We start from the raw sequence: 20891 nt of genomic DNA, 5'->3' as shown, positions 1-20891 counted from the left end.
CAGGGATCATCTCTCCTCAAATTGCAATTGGTTAGTTAATTTTTACACTGCTTCCTGTGAGTGGGACACAGACATGCCAAAAATTATCTGGATAATCTTATATCAGTTCATAAATTCTCCATAGTTGGGTTAATAAAAATGTGACATTTGCCAAAAAAAAGGTTAATGTAAGACGTGACTGGACTGGATCAACTGTATGTTTATATAGGATCTGTCTCATTCTGCTTTCCATGAGACCTTTAATATTGTACACAGCAGCATTTGTAACCTGGTATAGTACTGGAATTGCTCCCAACTGGGTAAGGCCTATAGATAGATCATCATGTGTCTAGCTGTGAAGTAGTCTGGATGAATGCCAAGCATTTCCAAAGTATGGGAGATATTTTAAGCATGAAGGACAAAACACAAAGTCATGAAGTCTGTACTATTATGAGTGTAAAATCATATGCATGTGCAACTCATGCACACTGTGGTGTGTAGTACAGTAGGTTTTATAGTCAAAGGCTGCAGGCTAGGTTCATACTTTTTGAGTTTAATTGGTTCAGCATAATGTGTTTGCAATGCATGCAACTGAATTTCATAATTGTTTTGTATAGTGATAGACTCATACCTGCAGATGTTTTGTTACATTTAAAGGGGAGGGCATTGTCTATATGTTGAACTGTCATTATCAAAATGAAATTTTACAAAAGGCAATATTTCTTACAGGGTTTCTTGAATTATGAGGAAGTTTTTTGACATAAAACCTCCCGTTGGGTGATCTTGGCCATGCCTTTTGTAGTAATGATGACCACCCAAAGGTGATCTTAAGTTCATACGAGATCATTTTGTAAAACTGCAAGAAATATATCCCCTTCTTCGTTCATGGAAAGTTGAAATACAGTAGTGGTTGGATTGTGCATCACATGGGGATGCTCATATGGTTACGGTCAAAGGTCATATAGGGTCATTAAGTGAAATGGATATTTTGTTGAACTGTATGGTAACAATCCTTACCATCCTTCTAATGTCAGATGTTCAAAGTAACCATTTCATCCAAATTTGTCCATTTGAGCCTTAGGAACTCAAACTGTTATAAAATGTGGTGAAACTTACGTTCAATACATGAATACTGTTTTTTGCAGTATGTTGCTGGTTGAATTTGTGATAGCCTATTGTGTACGAAAAGGGAACTTGAAGAAAGCAGTTTTGTTTTTCTTGATTTTTACGGTTTGTGCCTGTATTGGGCAGGGTTCCAACTTTCACAATCAGGAGGTGTGAAACGTCTATTTAATACCGAATGCATTTACTTTCGAAAGTAGATATAACTGAATTAAAATTTTGCAAGAAGAACAAATAACGCTCCATTGCAATTGTGTACACAGTGACATCATACTTATTTGCTTCCAAGTTACAGTATGCTTACTACATACTGTAATGCTGGTACAATACAATATGAACTGCAAATAAACATGTCAGAAATTTCGGAATTAGATGGAAATTTCATAAGAATGCTTCAAATTCATTCCATATGAACATGTCAAATATAAATTTTTACATCTGAAGATGACAGTGACAATGTCATTTTAATTAGATTTTTTTCAAGTAAATCAGGTCTTAACCATTCATTTATTCAGGGAGGTACTTTGTTCCGTACATCACGTTCTGAATTGATTAACTAGAATTTGACCCAATCTGGAGTGATGCAAATATTAAGTTTTGCTTCAAATTACAATTTAGTTAGCTTGTAACGTTGTAGTCTCTGTATATTATAAGACCTGACATACTGATAAAGAATGGTAAACCAAAAAAAAAAATGGTTCACCTGATTTTTTTTTTGTGACAATTGTGGTAGAGAGATTTCATGCATTAAAGTTTATGATATGATTGGTAGTTGGTAATTTTAATATATTTAACTTAGCTCATCGAGATAAACGGTAGCCTTGTTGCAAGTGTTGATGGTGAGATATCACACAGACAAACGACATACACACTGACAGTAAGATGCAGGTAATTGAATTTCAGTTGAAAATAGAAGGTATATATATTAAGGTCTATAAATTGTGTGAATAAGCTTTGCTTGTACAGTTTACAGAGATCTTGCATCCATCATATTTTGACCTGTTTTCATGGGACTTCTTTTGGTGGAGAATAGCGAAGCTGGTATGTTATATTGCACTATAAAAATAAGATGAAAAAAAAATATATATATATATATATATACATATGTATAAATATCAGCCATGCCCATTATAATCTTAGGGCGCTGTCAAGTTTTTCCTATCCGAAAAATTGACAAACTTCAGTCTCCGAAATCACTGAAAATTTCCTTTGAGGAGTCTCTAAATGGACATTCCCTTAATCCACACATAGTCCCACATATTCGAGGTAACATTAGGTTTTTGACCACTCGTAACTAGGACAACATGTCCGCAACGAATGTTGCCGACTGTCCGGTCGTCAACCAATCAGTAAACTTCTTTGGAACTGATTCAAAGCTTTTTATTTTTGCTTTATTTTATTATTTCATTGCTATTGCATTTAAGCTTTAATAATATTTCAAGCTAAGTGTTTAGCTTCGAGTGTCATTAAAATTGTATCCAAGTCTCTGTATCGGAATACACTGGTCTTTAGGCCCGGTCACACTACAGCGATATTTTATCGGAATACGGTCCGATTTTTCCGATTTTAGGCCGAAGAGTGAGGTTTGTGGTAGTGAATGTAATGAACGCAGTGGAATATTCAAATACCTACTCCAAATCTGAGGGGTTCTGGAATGGACTACATTCGGAAGTGACGTCACATCGAAAAACGATAAAAATCGTAAGAGAAATCGGATAGCTATCCGATAAAAGGAAACGGAGTCAATTTCAAAAGTTAGGAGAGGGCTATTCCACATCGGAATGGCCCAACAGATAGCAAATCAGGTCCTTTATCACTGTGGCTAGAAGACCCGAACGAAAAACTGGCAGTTCCGATTCCTCCGGGAAAATCGGATAGTATTCAGATAGAAAATCGGTATAGTGTGACCGGGCCTTTTAGTACCTCCGTATCTATGGCTCTGTTAGCAAGGGTAGAAACGCCGAAGATCCCCATTAACTGCAGAGATGAATCTAGCAACTGTTACACGATATTGTAAGCTGTGATGACTTTAGCACCTTTATCGAGGGGGGGGGGCCTAGGCAAGAATATTACCAGGGGACCTAGGCAAGTTATTACCAGATGGTTTGCTAGGAAGACTGGAGTGCATTTGTATTGGAGACAGGTGTGCATCCTCATTTGTAAATGCCCAGATGAGTAAGTGATGACCAGTTTTTCTGTATACTGTACTGTATATCTTTTAATAAAACAATGTGAAAACAACATCAGTTGAATCAGAGTGAGAACTTATGTGCAATTAAAAGTGCAATTTATGTGAAACATACATTAACATGCACACGATGAATGAGTATATATAGCTGTGTAAGGCTGAAAACACACTGTATTATCGGAGCTCAATTGTAAATGTCATTGCAAGTTTCTATAGTCGGGAGGGAGGATGGAAGGAATTTAATTAATTTTTTAGTCATTTTCAATTTTTCATGAAGTAAGTGCAGATTTGAATGAGGCAGTAAATTATATTCCACATGTGTACATGTATACAGTGTGATAACACTGTCTCATTTTGCCCAGATGTTGTAAAAGGGTTCATGTAATTTATAGAGCTAGTATGTTAAAGCAGCATTTTGCGTCCTCGACTATGATATTTCTCAACCTCACTGACTCCACTATGCCATAACGACATACATAACTAGCTTATCTATTTATATTTTACTTCAAATGGTGGCATAAAAGTCGAAAAAATTGCAACTTTCAACTTTGTTGTTCTCCAAGATATTTTCCGTTGGGAACCCAATAAACCTCGCCCATAATATGAATATTTAAACACTACGAACGTCATTGACAGATACGTAATATAACACCACACTTGATTTGTGTACAGTCTATATGGCAGTTGTACCAGGGAGTTGCATAACAACTCCCAACGCAAAGTCTTGAATCTATTTTTAGCAACGGCTCATAACTAAACCTGCATCTCTGATTGGTTGAATTCAAACTAGTGGGTTTGGGAACTGAATGCGATGTAATTTTGTATGCGGAATACTCGCCAATTAAAGTTTTTGGCAGGGAAAAACTTGGTTAATATCTTAATTTGCTGTTTTGTGATTTGATGTATGTAAAAAACTCGATGGAAATGTCAAAAAAGTAAAAAACGGCGACCAAACGCAAAATGCCATGAATAAACATACTATTCACTGATTGGTGGAATTCAAACTAGTGAATTTGGAGATATGAAAACTTTGTCGAGGACACTTTTACTCATTATCGATATAAATCGTTAATTAATCGCTAATTAACGCTCTTGGCAGGGTGAAACTTGGATGGTATCTTAGTTTGCTGTTTTATGATTGATACATGTAAAAAAATTGATGCACATGTTAAAAAGGTGGAAAAAAGCGACCCAACGCAAAATGCTGCTTTAATTATTTTAAAGCAGTCCCATCTGAAGCAGACCACTATTTTTGTATTGAAGACCTCAATGCAGCCCAGCATTAATTTTGGTTACTTTTTGGTACTCGATACTCAAGTCTCATAAGAATGCAGTTTTTATAAACTATTAGTACCTGTCGAGTTTTGCTTCAGAAAAGAGATCAGTAAAGTATAAGAGCGGAAAAGCTCAAAACTTGGAAAACTATACTGATCTACTTCAGTCCTCTTGTCTGTCTTCTATCCTGTGTTGACAAATAATAATTTTGTATAATTATATACAGACATTTGGTTGACCAATTTTGTTTTTGTAAATCAAGTCGAGTTATTCATTTATAACGAGTGGTTATATTTAATCAGATTAAGCTTGGAGAGTCTCATAATTTAATTTGATCAATCTATGTCTCTGATTATAATTTTCCCATACAGCACACATACTATTAAATCATGATACTACTTAAGTTTGGGAAAATTATAGTAAATTGGCAACCAAATGTATGGAAAGCCTGCTTGAAGGTGATTTACAAAGTCGTACAGCAGGGACCTACTATGCTCAATACCAACTCACATTTCTTCACAACAGAAAAAGTGCAAACTTTGGTCTCTCATTTATATGATCAATAGTCATTATTAGCAGTCATGAATAAGCAAGTCCCTGGTGATAAGCAATGTCTGCTGCAGATATGATTAATGCTGGTAGTCCTACTCTTCTCTGAAAGTGTGGTATTGTACCCTGTAGGCTGTACACTAGATCTACAGGGGTACATGGTTGTGGATCTGCTGTGCTCTCAAAAGTTTTGAAAATGCTGCATACTTTACAACTAGTTAATATAATAGTCTGTTATTTCACTAGCTGCTGCAAGGGGGAATTTCAAAATATTTAGTACAAATTTTGGTTGTTCGCATTAATAGCTGTTGTTAGCAGTCATTTCATGAATGAACAAGTCTGGTGTTAAGTTCAATCACTTGACGGCAGCCTATTGCAATGTTTGCGGAGCATAAGATAATGCTTTAATTTCTCATCTTCTCTGAAGTATCATAGTATCCTGTAGGCTACATACATCATTGTGGGGTTTTTTATGGGACTTATCGCATAGTATTTGAGCCAGCTGCATGTTTTACAACAAGCTAATAAAATAGTTAGTGTTTCGATAGCTGTCGCTTGGGGAATTCAATTAGTGAAAAGCACAGCTGAGTTCATTTCATCTAGGGATGGAGGTTGGTTTGTAATAAGTGTAGTCTGAGAATTGCAACATGTGTACCTTAAAGAAACATATGTGGGTTAACCCAAATACTAGAATTAGAGGATTAAAGGGAGTGAAGACTCGCGCACAAAGAAATGTCTCATGCCGGTAATCTGACCTAGTTTCGAATGAGGTGTAACAGAAGTGTTCGACACCACCATCGATCCCAGAAAATACACACTCAGCTTGCTACCGTCGGTAATTAGACACTAGTGTACAGTCAGTACATACAGCTGCGGTCAATACCCACAGCACAGTGTGTAAACGATACAGCAATGGACATCTCAGGTCCAGCTTAAGAAAACAAGGTATCACGATTCATTACTGTACTGTCTGCATTTTGTAGCGACACGAACAAAACTTCACTTGCAAGCAATGGAAAGTTAACTTTTTCAGATGGGCGCTTGCAGTTTGGGGCGAGTCTTCAATGCCTTTAAGGAACATTTGATCTGTGGGTTAACCCATTTACTAGAATTAGAGGATTTAGAGGATGAAGTTGTATATAGAGCAGGTCAAAATTAACATTAATATAAGACACTCGGTTGTACTGTACTTTAATAATAATCGTAAATAATGTAGTGTGAATTGGTTGGATCTTTTTACTAATGTGACATCACAAGCCAAGGGAATTATATAAAACTCTTCAACTCATGAAACATTTATGATTAAAGCGATACCCTTATATGCAACTTCATTAGAAGCATCAAATTTCCATTAAATGCAATGAATTTTGGCACAAGCTGATGGTAATTTAAAGGAGGCATAAATTACTTCTGGCTCAGTGATCCAACAGGCAGCTGCTGGGGCCTTGAAACAATCAAAGGCATTTGGCATATATCACCTCGGCGGAGGTTTCGAAACCATGCACTCACACAGAAGCACACCAGTTCCGGGTGGGTCCTTATGACACGGTAGGCTAATCTGCCTAATTGGTAATTAATGATTCAGACCATCGAATGAAAGACAAAGCACTTAATAAATCTTCATCTGGTACAATCTTTTATCTGAATCTCACCTGGACCGATGAAATCATAATTGAAAATTAACTTTAAGAATATCATCCATTTTTTTAGACGAGTTTGCTGCGTTAGATTGATTGTTGCAAAATTGCATGAATAGTCCTGCACATGTTATGACCTCGATCGAAACAAGACTAACTCTCTTTCAAACTAAACTATTTAGAAACTATTTCAAGCTACACGTTCACCCCACAAACTGCTAAATTATGCCAAAGTGCTATATCGGTTTGAAATTACACCTTTTGTCAGTTGGCTCAGCCTATATAGGACTAATGCTTCCTTAATATTCATAGATTTGTTAGATCCTTATTTTCCTGATTTAATTGTTGTATTTGACACAAGTATAGCAAAGGCAAGCAGCCTTAATTTGTGATCAATTTCGACAATGTGAAGCACCGCACAGTGTTTGGTTTTTATTTTTTATTTATCAAGTTGACTACAAACGTTTCTATCGTCAAAACAGTTCACTTCTTTTAATCTTTTTTTTATTGACCTTGACTCATATATACCTAGAACTGTGTTTGATATAGGCAGTATCATTTTGACTCAGAGACCTAATTACCCTTGTTCTCATCAACCCTAATCTACTAGAAAAGCACAATTAAAAGTTTTCTAAATCTGTCGAGAAATACAGTACCAAGCATGAGGCTGAAGAGTATTTTGTTAATCAAAGTTAGATGGAGGTCAAATGAGTGCAGTGAACCTTAACAAATACGTAAACAATATACTGTATAGCTCAGCGGGCACAATGCAATTGGACTGTGCACATGCAGTGGAAGTGCTGCAGACAGCAAATCTATTTTCATTGATATGCTTCTGTTTTTACCTCCATGCTCCACAAGCTAACAACTGCCCAAGGAATTTCCCTCCATGTAATGGGTATTATTTCTAGTGAGTTTCTATCTGGTTCTATCTGGTATCAGTGATCTGTAACCAGTGTGGAGAAGAAGTGTTGAATTACAGTAGTACAATGTTAATTGATTGGTGACACATTTGCCTGCACAGCTGGTCTTTGTTATTATATGAAGGTTGCTATCAAAGACAAAGATTGCTATGGTAAGAGTCCTATGGTCTTGTACCTGATCTGGCTGAGTAAGCATAGTTGAATAGAGAAAAATATTGATTATTTAAGGCTTATATTGCACATGTGGCCTTGTTATTGTAGTTTGGTCTTTTTGTGATATATACGCTCTCCCTTGGCACAGCCACACTTTGATCTAAAACATTTTGGGTTCAAAAATGGAGATATATAGTTCGAATATTTCATTCAGTCAAACGTGATATAATTGATTGTGTTAATTTATTGATTATACCTCCAGCATTGAACATTGAGGTATTTATGTAGAATGAAATTCCCTTTTTCATCTAGGTGTCTGATATCAAGCAGTGTAAGATTTTTAGATCTACGTTCATGCTTATTCAAATGAGAGAATTCAAAGAAGATTGGAGTTTTGGTTCAGTTGCAAGGCCAACATGGTGTGCTGCTTGGGAACAATCCCATGTTGATAATATGGCCACTGGTGTTGCTAGTTTCAGGTTTAATAACAGATGTATTAAACTAAGATGTTTCAAAGAATATAATGTTCACAGTAGATCTGCTTGACTTAGTTTTGTGATATTGTTATGAATGTACAGTAGACTATCCTACCCTTCTGTGATCCTATCAGAAAGTACAGTATGTGTATCAGCTTATATGTAATTAGTCATAACCCCAAAATATGCCAGAAATCAAGTAACAGTCACTGATGCTAACACTTAAAATTTCATATCTCTGCCCTCCCCCCCCCCCCCTCCCACGGCCTCCCCTCTCCTTTAAACCTTCACTTAGACATCTGACATCCTTCAAGTTCTCGGAATAACTCAAGAGCCAGCAATCCTCCGGGTGGGTCTCTTGAAATATATTTTAAGCAATAGTTAGCTGGCTAAAATTTGAAGCCGGTCTTGTTGACCATTTAAGTGTCAGTAGTACACGTATCAGTGTCAACGAGTGTTAGGTTGCAACACCCAGCTGATATCGATGAAAAAGGAAACTTGTAATGCTATACACTCTTAAATAACAGCAATAATTCCGACCGTTTACAAATCCATTGGAATATCATCAGCCCCAAAAAGGGAACTAATATCTCAATGATGCATCCTTCCTCTGTGAAGCTGTACAGTGACGAGGATATGTATTACAGGGCTCGAATTAAGGATTGGGAGGAGCAAAGTAACTAATTTTAGAGCTTGGAGTTTTATTGAAATGGTAACGCCTAAAACCACAGGAAGTTTTTCAGCTTTCGAAAGGGTACAAAGGCAATTTTCAAAAAGAAATTTAAAGCAGTTTTTTTTCTTAAAGGTATGATGTATTGCCCCCAAATATGCTAGATATTCAAATATGGTCACCTTTTGGTCAAAATTCTTAAACTGTTTTTTATTACAACCTTTGAGGAAATTTTCATCACTAGGACATTCAGTCGTCTTGTGTGTTCCTTAAAAATGTCTGAGAACAATTTGGAGAGTAAAGACCTCCAGGAAAGTACTTTTTGACAACTTCTAGCAATCATAACGTGCTATAATTTGGGGCCTATACTGACAACCTTTAAGTGAGAGAAAACAGTGCACATAATCCTTCCCAAAACCATAAGATGCACCAGTTTTTTACAATTCCAACAGCTTGCTGATATAGCTGTTTGTCCGTCACAAATATCGCAGCTGATATTTTTGAGCCCTGATCGAGATAATTACAAGGGAAAGTTACTTGAAAGGATAAATTACTTGAAATTACTTGAAAAGATAAAGTCCTTGGCATGGGAACCAATAGAAATTTGCTGTCTGTGCCATGGGTTAAAGGGAGTCTTGCTACATAAATTGGGCAATTTATTGACAATTAGCTGTCTGGAATTTGGTGCGCAGTCAACTCTGTTACTAATCAAACCTGAAGTAGAAATTGTACAGTATATCTTCTCCTGACCAAACACAGTTATATGTAATTTACTTCGCTCCTCGCTTACCTGTCTCTCCACAACCTTAGCACTCTTGCCCTGCCGTGCCTAGATGAACTGGTTAACTTTAACAGGGAAGTCACTTTGGGAAGGGGAGGTGGTATCATGAGAAGGAAGGGCATTGACCGGAGAGGTCCGGACATAGAGGGCGCACAGTGTTAAAAGTTTACCAGTTCGTTCTGGGCACTGTAGGATGAGAGTGGGGAGACAGGTAAGCTCGTCAACCGTAAATATGCAATCCAGTAAGTTTTGAAATCTTGGTGATAAGAAAAGTGATGTGTGCCTATATATGTTTTCATTGTCGCGATATGGAATTTTTGCTTATCTAGCTGTTGGATTTATTTTTTGTTTTTGTTTCTTTGTTACAAATTTAATACTTTACAAAAGGGCGGTAACCTTAATTTTCAAGGTTACAACCTCGAATAGGATTTTTCTTTTCAGTGTTTAATTGACAAGGCCAATAAAAAAACACATTGACAAAATTCCAGTTCACATGTATATATATAGAATTTAGGTCTTCTTTTCACAGCACATAAAAGAACAGTGTACGGTCTGTAATTGCTTAAATTCTTGCTTAAAATTCACAATTCACTCACAGCCATACCGTGAACAACAATCACAACAAATAATATGCTTCACTCTCTTGAACAATTGATTCCAGATCGAGGGCCCATGTGCTATTTTAGGGATATTTACCAAAGTACCAATTATACAAGTCCACGCTGTAAATTCAACAGTCCGAACACATTCGTGTGAAGTCATGCATATCCCTTGTAATTACACGGGTAATAGCTGTATACAGATATTACAATGGAATATCACTTGAATATAAGTTGGCAGTTTGCCTGGGACTTGTTGCTATTTTGTGGCACCATGGAAACTCACCCTATACCCCATTAAGGGCATATCTAAGGTACTGTACTTGAAAACCTATCTCTGTTAATACCTTATTGTATCCAACAATATGCTACTTTGGATTCAAGAAAGCTGTAAACAATGCCAAATGTTGCCAATGAAACATAATAATAATAACACAGACTTTACATTAAAATTTGACACAAACTTTCAAGAATTTTTATTTTATTTTGAACCTCTGACAGAACTCACTATAAAAGTGTTTTCAAAAAGTGTTTAAAAGTGTTTTCAGTAAATTGGTTGTAACCTCATAACTTATCAAGTTAGCTTTGAGGAGTTTTCAAGCCTGTGTAAAATTGCAAATGACACACAGTACTATTCTGTACTTAAATGGAAATTAATCAGATCATTGTTAAGTCTCAAGTTACTCATCGCTTTACTGATTGGTTCGCTCTTGACACGATGGGAGAACCAAGTATAATGTGAACAGAACATATTTCCTTCTCATTCAGAGATTTTTCTTCTGGTCACGATATTCTGCTGTAGACCAGCTGCATGATCTACTGTACATCGGTTGCCTTACAATCAAACCTGAGAATGCGGCGGCGGTGGCTGAAATAAAATATGAAAACAAATGATTTCTCACCATCAGTCTGTATATTAGATTTAATACAAGGTTTCATTTCACATTATTCTAAGTGATACATGTCAAAATGTAAAACAAAAAGCAAACATTTACCACAACAACAAAAGCCTTGTTCCCTAGTGCTGGCTATTATGTACTTAGAAACAACGGCTGTCAGCGACTAAGCATCTTAGGCAGGTCATTGTTTGGCTAGCACTGCACGAAACACATGTTTTCCATGTCTTCCACAATTACATAAGTCTTTTTTTTAAGTGATTGTTGTCTTTCCTTTCCTCCGTAGCTCCTAGATGAACTTCCGATGATCTGGGGGTCCTGCCTCTTCCTCTACTGCATGTGAGTCAATGCGTATCTGAGAGAAATGTCGCTCCGGGAGTCATTCACACAAATCAGTCGGTCGTACTGATTTTTCCTGTTTCCACTGTTAGGTCTCTGTTTATGTTGACAAAAAAAAGTGTTCCCTCACTAACTCCTTAGCTTTTGAAATCCTTGCTGGAGGTAAAGGAAATCTATGCGGGTGATGGCGTGTCTGTGTGTGTGTGTGTCTGTGATGCCTTAACTTGTTGATATTAATTAAGAAAGAGAGACAAACCAACTCAGAATTCAATTTTTACGGCCGTTTTGCCAACGACAGGCTCTAGTTTTGATTAATTAATTTTTGTTACGTCTTTGGGATTTTTTCTACAAGTAAAGTTACTTAGGTGTAAAATGGTGCTATCAATTGACAAGTTTTCACAATAATGCATCGCATTGGAAGGTGTTTCTAATACAAACTACCGTATTAGCCTATAGTTCTATATATTTTGGATAAGTAGCAGATCTGATTGGGGGAAACAGGGGTAAGGAGGGTAGGAGGGTAGCAAGGGGAAAATCTGGGGGAATTTCCCCCTCATGCCCCACGTAGCACCCACCACTGCCATTGCCATTGGTGATATTAAAAGTAACAACTGAAATTTCAGTTCATTTCCTCTCTCAGAAATGTTGGCCTTAAATTTGTCCCACATTATTAATTTTTCACCCATTTGTTTTTGTGTGTTTTAATTTTTTTTCCACTGTTAGATTCGAATGTCATTCCAAGAGAGACCATCATAACAAAGGACTGATTGCCTTGCTTCTCTTTGTATGTGCGGGAGTAACAGGAATCTATATCACCTTTAAAAACCCATATCTTTTCCAGGTGAGTGGTGTAAGCAGGGGAGTGGCGTAACCAGGGGAGTGGCGTAACCAGGGAAGTGGCGTAACCAGGGGTATGGGGAACATTTTGAATTTGTCACCCATCTGGAAGTTCCAGGTGACCGAATTACCAGTATCTGAGTGCAGGCGCTTATAGCGGAGGGGGGGGGGATTAAATACACAGAAATGGATTTCTGCCAGGAACCATCTGCTGCATGTGGACCATGGGGAAACCCTTAAAGACTGGTCCCCCAAAAAAGTACATAGCCCTTGAAGTTCATGTCACGTTTCAATAGCTAGACAGCCTATCTTATAGCATGGATCTATTAGTGAGATCCATGCTTATAGGTACATTGGTCACTTCAGTGGGCGGGAACCACATTTAGTTAATCAAGGTTTTATAAAGGTGCCTGGCGATTTCATCGTCACATGGAATAGCGCTGACAATGTCTTCTGCAATTCTTTATAAAATACAGATGACATACTTTATCCACAGAGGGAAAATAATATTTTTCTAGTAAAAAAAACAAATTGCTTTTTGATCTGACCTTCAAATTGAATGAGACAAGCAAAACAGTTGCAGTATTATCACAGCAAATTGATTAATCATATACGGGCGGTGAATTATAAAAGCATAAGTTGTTAATCAAACTATGAAGTATTGAAGCATTGAATCCCGATTTTAAGGATTCTCTTTGTATTCTGATACATCAGAAGTAGTCAGTTCAAAACCAAGGTTACAAAATTACTATGCACTTTCAACTGCCCTGTATTTAAAAGGAAGATCTTGAAATCTATTTTGTGTAGATTTGCCTGTAGAAAACACAGAATAAAACTAACTTCTTCTTATGGTTGTTTTAAGTCCAATTGTCCTCCCAAATTGCAATTTGTCATAAAACCACTATGTACAGTATATAGTGTTACCTTTGTCACATTAACATCACGACAGGTATGTTTGTCAAATACGTCGGTACAATATAAAAATGTATAGTTTATGGGCCTTCGTGTTATGTAATATCTCCAGTTGCAGGAGAAAACGTCACAAATTTTCTTGTCAATTTATGTGGAATTGGTGACTAGACAAGACAAGACGACACAACACATGCAGGGGGTAGGAGCCCTGGGGCACCTGCCCCCCCCACAATGTTTTCCAAAATAGCAAATGTGCCCTTCTGGCAAATAAAATGTGCCCCTTTGGTGAAGAACTGTCGTTTGGATATCTTAAGCCTTTGTTAATTTTTAATAGAGTCACGTGCACCATAATAGTATTGATAGCATACTAACACATCATATATATTTAAGTGATATGGCCGGTGTGTATCGGTTTAAAGCATAACAAGTTTTGGTTGTGGAATGAGAAAGTGACCCTCTGATGATGTGCCCCCCCCTGCACTTTTTGGAAGCTTCCTACCCCCAGACAACACAACAATTGTTTTGTATTCAGTTTGTCATGATCCCTAGTGAAAAATGCAACAGCTAAAAATTTAGTTTAAACTTAGCATATTTATCTACGGAGGCTTTTGCAACAACTAAGCAAGTTTGTGAACAGCATCTCTCTCTTTGTCACTGTTTGATCTAGACTTTAAAAAGTCTGTTTCTTTTTTAACACAGATATCAAAAGCCTAGCTAATGCTACACCAGTTGTTTTAAACTATATATACAACATACAGTACTATAAACATAGCTTATACTGTAATCTGCAAATTAAAAAATAATAATAAAAAGAAAAGTTGCTGATGTCATCATGTACTAATTAATTGACTAATAGCTCTCTGAACTGTTTTAATCTTAAAGAGTAGTTCCTTTCTAAGGTCAAGTGAATCTGATCGATACCCGATTGGAGTGGATCAAGACTGTATTAATTTCAAATCAATGTACCATGCCCATGTTTGCTGACTTGTGAAAGCAGAAAAGTCACGGACTGCTGTTTTTTACAGGATATATTTAGGCAGAATAGTGCAAGAAAAAAAGAGAGAAAATAATTAGAGTGCTAGTAATGGTTTAAAGGATGTGAAGACTCCCACAAAAAGAAACGTCTAATCCAGTAATCTGACCTAGTTTCGAATGAGGTGTAACATAAGTGTTAGACACCACCATCGCTCCCAGAAAATACACACACAGCTTGCTACCGTCAGTAATTAGAGACTAGTGTACAGTCAGTACATACAGCTGCGTTCAATACCCACAGCACAGTGTACAAACGATACAGCTATGGACATCTCAGGTCCAGCTAAAATAACAAGGTATCATGTTTCATTACTGTCTGCATTTTGTAGCGACAAGCAGAAAACTTCACTTGCAAGCAATGGAAAGTTAACTTTTTCAGAGCGCGGTTTGGGGCGAGTCTTCGATGCCTTTAAAGCTAGTCTGGTTTCAAGATATTCATCTTTGAAGTTTGCTATTAAAATCTTTGGAATGCTCCTTTAAAGGCTGTAATTGATGATGTAAGTCAGTTCCTCAATGCAGGCCTAAATGTTAATGTTAATCCAGTGTTTTATTAAATTCCAATTACTCTGCCAAAACAAGCTCATTTAACTCCATATAAACAACAGAGCACCCTTGGGTGATCGTCAACACCATTCGTAAAAAAATTGGAAACATGCCATTTTGAGGCCATAATTAAAAGGTCTTTGTTTTATTTCTTCCCACATTGAGTTTTGTGTTGCATCTGAGGGACAGACCTATGGGTCTCTGTATTCAGACTATTAACTCCACGCCCTGCAAGCAGAGTTAAATTCAACAAGATATAGAGAATTATATCAAGAGTTTACAGTACAAACTGTTGCAGTGTTAAGTCATTACCAACAACTATAATGGAAGTGGTGGAGATACCAGCTGACAAAATGATGGCTTATCGGGGTCAGGCCACCTTAGGAAAACAGAGGGTAGAAGAGAAAACATTGTCAATTACTGAGGGAGTAACAAGTTATCTAAAGCCAACATTGCTAGCAAAACGTAACCAGCCTCTTTAAATACATCCTAAGCAAAAATGATGTATCAGCTTTTAAGACAGGACCTAAGGAGGCTGTGTAGTTTTACAGTGAATTAAGACTAATAGGCTGAGTTAGCTAAAATGGACTAACAGTCTACAAGGAAAGGAGGCATGTCAGCCTGTGGTGATTTTATTATCCTTGTTGTAACTTGTGTGATTTTATCTCGCTGCTTAAATTCTTACGGCTATATTTTGTCGTAAGGATTGAGTGTTTGTATATGGTTTTGTATGGTTTTGTATATCAACCGTGTATTTGATATCCCTCTTCTCTTTCAATCCATCAGAAGCCATTCATATTATATTGCTATGGGCTGTCAGGTGTAAAACAGTTATTATGTAACTTATAGAATTTTAATTAAATTCCCAGATGTTTTATGGGTGATATAAAATGTGACAAAATTGACATGCTACATGCAGGGACATACTATACGGAAGTTACGACTTTCGATTACAAAAATTGGGTTGGTGCATCGCATTAATTTACTAAATGATAACAAATTTATGAGAACTCTTTTGAACTATTTGTGTACATGTATAATAGCGTGTACGTTTGATGCTCTTATGATAGGGAGATTAACTACTTTATGTAATACAAGTTCCGTACATACATTCAGTAGTAACATCCCATTCCGCTAATGTTGTAAAATATACAGTATTTATAGGAAGAAACAGTCCATCATTAACTCCCAAACCCTGTTTCATCAGACCAGAGATATCTCTTGGCCTTAATTAAAGTCACTGTGATATCACATTATAGGCATATGTGTGTGTAGTTTTAATATTTGATATTTCAGCAGAAATTCAGCAGGATTATTTCTGTATTCGTTAACAAGAATATATGCACTTTGCAATAGTCAGTTCAGGTATAGTGGGACACTGACACATTTGAAATGGGGGGGGGGGAGGGGAAGGGAAGGCTAGAGTCAGACCTACAATATGTTTTGTAATGTTGAAAATGACACCATGGAAGCATCACACCCACAGTAAAATTATTGAGGGACATGGACCCCTTGATGGTCTTTACTGGGTTTTGAGGCCATAGGGGAAGAGGCCATACTTTAACCATTTAACCTTGTGGTGTATTTGATCTCTGTTTTAATTTGTTAAACATTGATGTGCATGGGATGAATGAGAAATATATGACTATATAGACTTAGGTCTTTGGATTCTATTATTCACTTCAGGTGCTGTCTTAAAACTTTTTCTTTTCTTTCAACTCTATTAGTTTTTGCACCTTCAGTACCCGTAGAGCGCATTGAACAACTTTTGTTGGGGTCTGCGCTATATAGGACTAGTCATTATTATCATATGATCAAACTATTCCTGCAGTTAGTCGTTAAAGAATTGTCAAGAAGGTTTGACAACATGGTCCGTTTCTTGAGTTATATTTTTATTATTAATATTCTGTACCATACTCATTGAAGATAATTGATCATCATCTTTGCTCATGCTAGTTTATATTTGTCATGAAAAATTGATAAAGCACCAGTAACATGTTTGATTATTATTATTATTTTCTTGTGTGTGAAAAGGAGAGAACAACATGTAACTGACGTGATCATTTTATGCTGGATTAAATTTAACCAATGAGAGTTCTTATTTCTTTGACAGGCTGCGTACGGAACACTTGTGATTGTCATGATTGTCCGAGGCTTCTATCTATCTTGGTAAGTCAGAAAGATGTAATGATACATAAGTCCTAGTTCAGGCAAGTATGTGTTATGAATTTTTCATAATTATATTCGCTTTTTGTTTCCGTATAAAAGGCATAATGCTAAAGTTAGGTTCAAAGTATTTACTTGAAACCATATTTTAAGGGTTTCATTTTGCTTTTGAATATATGCTACAGTCTTATGATACTATCAATATTCAACTGTGCATGGAGAAGTGACGTTTCCAGAAACCTAATATTTTACTCAGGTCAGCTCCACCCAAATTGCGAAAGGGTAATTGATAGTAGGCATAAAGGTCGGAGATGTTTGTACAACAAATTAGGAGGGAAGAGCAAAAGAGAAAGCAGCCTGCAAGTTATAAATTAGTTATTACTTAAGAAGTATTTGCTTGAAAAAAAACAGTGCGAGAATGTAACCTTTGACCAGCAAGTACACCTGAGCACGGCCGTTGAAATAATGGAGAGGTTTGCGGGCTACAGATTTACAAATGTTTAACACACGACGCATTAAAACACGCTTTCGAAACACAAAACTAATTCCTGCATACTTCTAGACATTATGTTCTAACATCTTTTTTTTGGCTGATTTCTAAAATTCAAAATTTTTTGTTATCCCCTGCCTTGTCCAGAGGTCTTTTTAAAACTCCTACGCATGCAAACTGGGGCAAAATTCTGCCCAATTTGAGAAAGCATTTGTTTCCTGTATCCTAATCCAGGCTACATTCAAGTGTCAAAAGATGGAAAAAAAATTAGATCTTTCATTCTCATTAACTTTCGTCGGGGAGCGGTGCAGATGAAAATTGTCAAATTTCCTGCAAAGGTTTGTTTACATTACAAAAATGGACAAAATGACTCGACATTTTCCAAAACGATTTAAAGATCTTTTTTTTTTTTACATGGTCTTCAAAATCGCGTAAAACTGGGTTGGGGTAACAAGGTAATACCTGAGGTAAGCTGGGTTGGGTTAACAAGGTATTAAATACCTTAGTTACTGTTACTAAGCATCCTCTATTTGTCCCACCAGATATTCCCATTGGTTGAAACATTAAAGGTGTCCTCATGTGTGAAAATGTTAAAACACCAACCTGTTAAAAGAAAACAAATAAAGACAGCATGCCTCCTCCTTCATTTCCCTTTTCTTGTTTTTGGAAATTTGAGATGCTTGAATGTTTTTTGACTGCTTGTAGATTTGGACCTATAAAATGTCTTTAAAGCTTTTCAGAGGGCAATAAGTACCCTACATTTTATAACTGTATGTTCTCATCCATCCATGCTTGAACTCCAGGCCCGAGTGCTTCACTTGAAAGAATGCCGGCTTTGTTGATTTAAGTCAGACGCTAATGGCAATGTGCCAAAGCAATCGTAAATTTGTGCACAGAGTTGATATTGGTCCCCCGGTAACATTTCACTTAATGTTCGATCTTCATCCATCACCGCCTATACGTACAGCATAAGAATTGATGACTTTTAGTGTACACTGTTCAGAGAGAAGGATCTGTAAATAACAGAAACGCGGAGGTTACTTTAATTTGCTTAAAATGCAAAAAGGTTATAATACACTTGGTAATAGCACATTGAAAGTGACTGCAACCTACATACTTACAAGATGAATGTCATTTAATAGTGAATGCCCTAGAGAGAAAAAAAGTCAGACACAAGGATAATATGTACTGAGAGGATGGTTGAGTTAGGTATTGGAGGATGGATGAGTTAGGGATTGGAGGATGGTTGAGTTAGGGATTTGAGGATGGTTGAGTTAGGTATAGAGGATGGTTGAGTCCCTATGGTAGCCATGTATTCATCATCAAAAGAAACATTAATTATCCTACAACACAGTGTACAGCATATGACAAAATTATGTACACAATAATTGGAAATCAAAACTATACAGTATGAAATGTTTCCCGAAATGCAATGAGGGCAGTATTGAAGAACTCAGCATGCATAGACTCCGGATGTGTGACCTGATTAATTCACTGTGACTTCGGCTTTGAGTACAACTTTTCTGTATGCTGCCGTGTTGGACGAATCTAACTGTAAGTAACAAGCCGCCGCATTGTCTATTAAATATTAACTGAATTATTTCTTTATTTCTCTATCTTTCTTATGCATCGTTTGTCCCCCTTTGCAGCTGGAAATGCGTTGAATACTCCAAGTACCTTTTCATCTATGCGGTTGCAACCTACGCTTCTGGTTTTATACTCTGGAATATAGACAACCACTTCTGTCCACAGATCAGGTAAATTCACTGCTTTTTAATTGGATGTTCCATAATGTTGATGCGGCTACAGTCGATATAGACGCTATCGCGTTGTATATCCAGAGAGGCGTCTATTGTCCTAATGTATGTAAACGGTTTCAGTATTGTCGTTTTAGAAAGGTTTTGTATACTGTTGTTGATCTCATGAGCCATTGTAGCACATTTAGAATGCACATCTTGGGGTTCTATTTGTTTTGTCTCTCCTTTTTTTGGTTTCAAAATTAAGGAAATTTATTGGATTGAATAATTCACAAACTTTTCATTTGGCATTCATTTTTGCTACCAATTCAGGAGCATACATGACTGAAATATTTGACAAACCATTGAATAAACAAGTCTTAGAAAACATTTCTTTATTTGTTTAGACACACCTTCAAGGAAAACAGACACTTAAAATAATGGTCTCTTAGATTTCACAGTCATATAATGTCAAAGGTCAAGAAGGTGTTATACAGTTTATACAGGTAACACACAGTAGTACTATCAAAACAGAAATTATTTTCATCTTTGAATCAGTATATTGCCAACCATGATCAAAGATTCACATATTGACAATATGTTATAGGAATGTTATTATCCACAAAATATGAGGCTTTTAAAATGTATATCTGTAATAAAAGAAATCCAGAACTATTCAGTAAACTTTAGAGGCCAAATTATTGATACAAAGTCTACATACAGCTGGATGTGTGGATTAAGTTAAGCTGGATAAGTGAGTTAAGTTAAGCTGGATGTTGGATTAATTCAAGCTGGATGTATGGATTAAGTCAAGAAGAATGTATGGATTAAGTTGAGCTGGATGTTGGATTAAGTCAAGAAGAATGTATGGATTAAGTTAAGCTGGATGTTGGATTAAGTTAAGCTGGATGTTGGATTAAGTTTAGCTGTATGTATGGATTTAGTAAAGCTGGATGTATGGATTAAGTCAAGAAGAATGTATGGATTAAGTTAAGCTGGAAGTATGGATGAATTTAATCTGGATGTGTGGATGAACTTAAGCTGGATGTATGGATTAATTTACGCTGGATGTGTGGATTAAAGTAATCTGGATGTTGGATTAAGTTAAGCAGGATCTATAGAACACGTTATGCTGGATGTGTGGGTAATGTTAAGTTGGATGTAAGGATTAAGTTTTGCTGGATGTATGGATTAAGTTATGCTGGTTGTATTGATTAAGTTAAGCTGGATGTGTGGATTAAGGTAATCTGGATGTTGGATTAAGTTGAGCAGGATGTATAGATTACGTTATGCTGGACGTGTGGGTTATGTTAAGTTGGATGTGTGGATTAAGGTAATCTGGATGTTGGATTAAGTTAAGCAGGATGTATAGATTACGTTATGCTGGATGTGTGGGTTATGTTAAGTTGGATGTAAGGATTAAGTTTTGCTGGATGTATGGATTAAGTTATGCTGGTTGTATTGATTAAGTTAAGCTGGATGTGTGGATTAAGGTAATCTGGATGTTGGATTAAGTTGAGCAGGATGTATAGATTACGTTATGCTGGACGTGAAGGTTATGTTTAGTTGGATGTGTGGATTAAGG

At 36.6% G+C, this 20891-nt stretch overlaps 1 protein-coding gene across 2 annotated transcripts in view; it reads left to right on the top strand.

Annotated features, from left to right (window-relative positions):
- The window catches only part of LOC139975453 (alkaline ceramidase 3-like), a 58596-nt gene that overhangs the window by 22031 nt on the left and 15674 nt on the right, over positions 1-20891 (top strand). For both annotated transcript variants that reach the window (XM_071983451.1, XM_071983450.1), the window contains exons 4-7: positions 11535-11587; positions 12311-12428; positions 17028-17083; positions 19220-19327. In XM_071983451.1, the coding sequence (XP_071839552.1) occupies positions 11535-11587; positions 12311-12428; positions 17028-17083; positions 19220-19327 (335 nt within the window). The remainder of the gene's footprint in view (positions 1-11534; positions 11588-12310; positions 12429-17027; positions 17084-19219; positions 19328-20891) is intronic.

The sequence above is a fragment of the Apostichopus japonicus genome, chromosome 10 (genome assembly GCF_037975245.1).
Source record: "Apostichopus japonicus isolate 1M-3 chromosome 10, ASM3797524v1, whole genome shotgun sequence".
NCBI classification, from domain to species: Eukaryota; Metazoa; Echinodermata; class Holothuroidea; order Aspidochirotida; family Stichopodidae; genus Apostichopus; species Apostichopus japonicus.
This window is presented reverse-complemented; position numbering and strand designations above follow the sequence as displayed.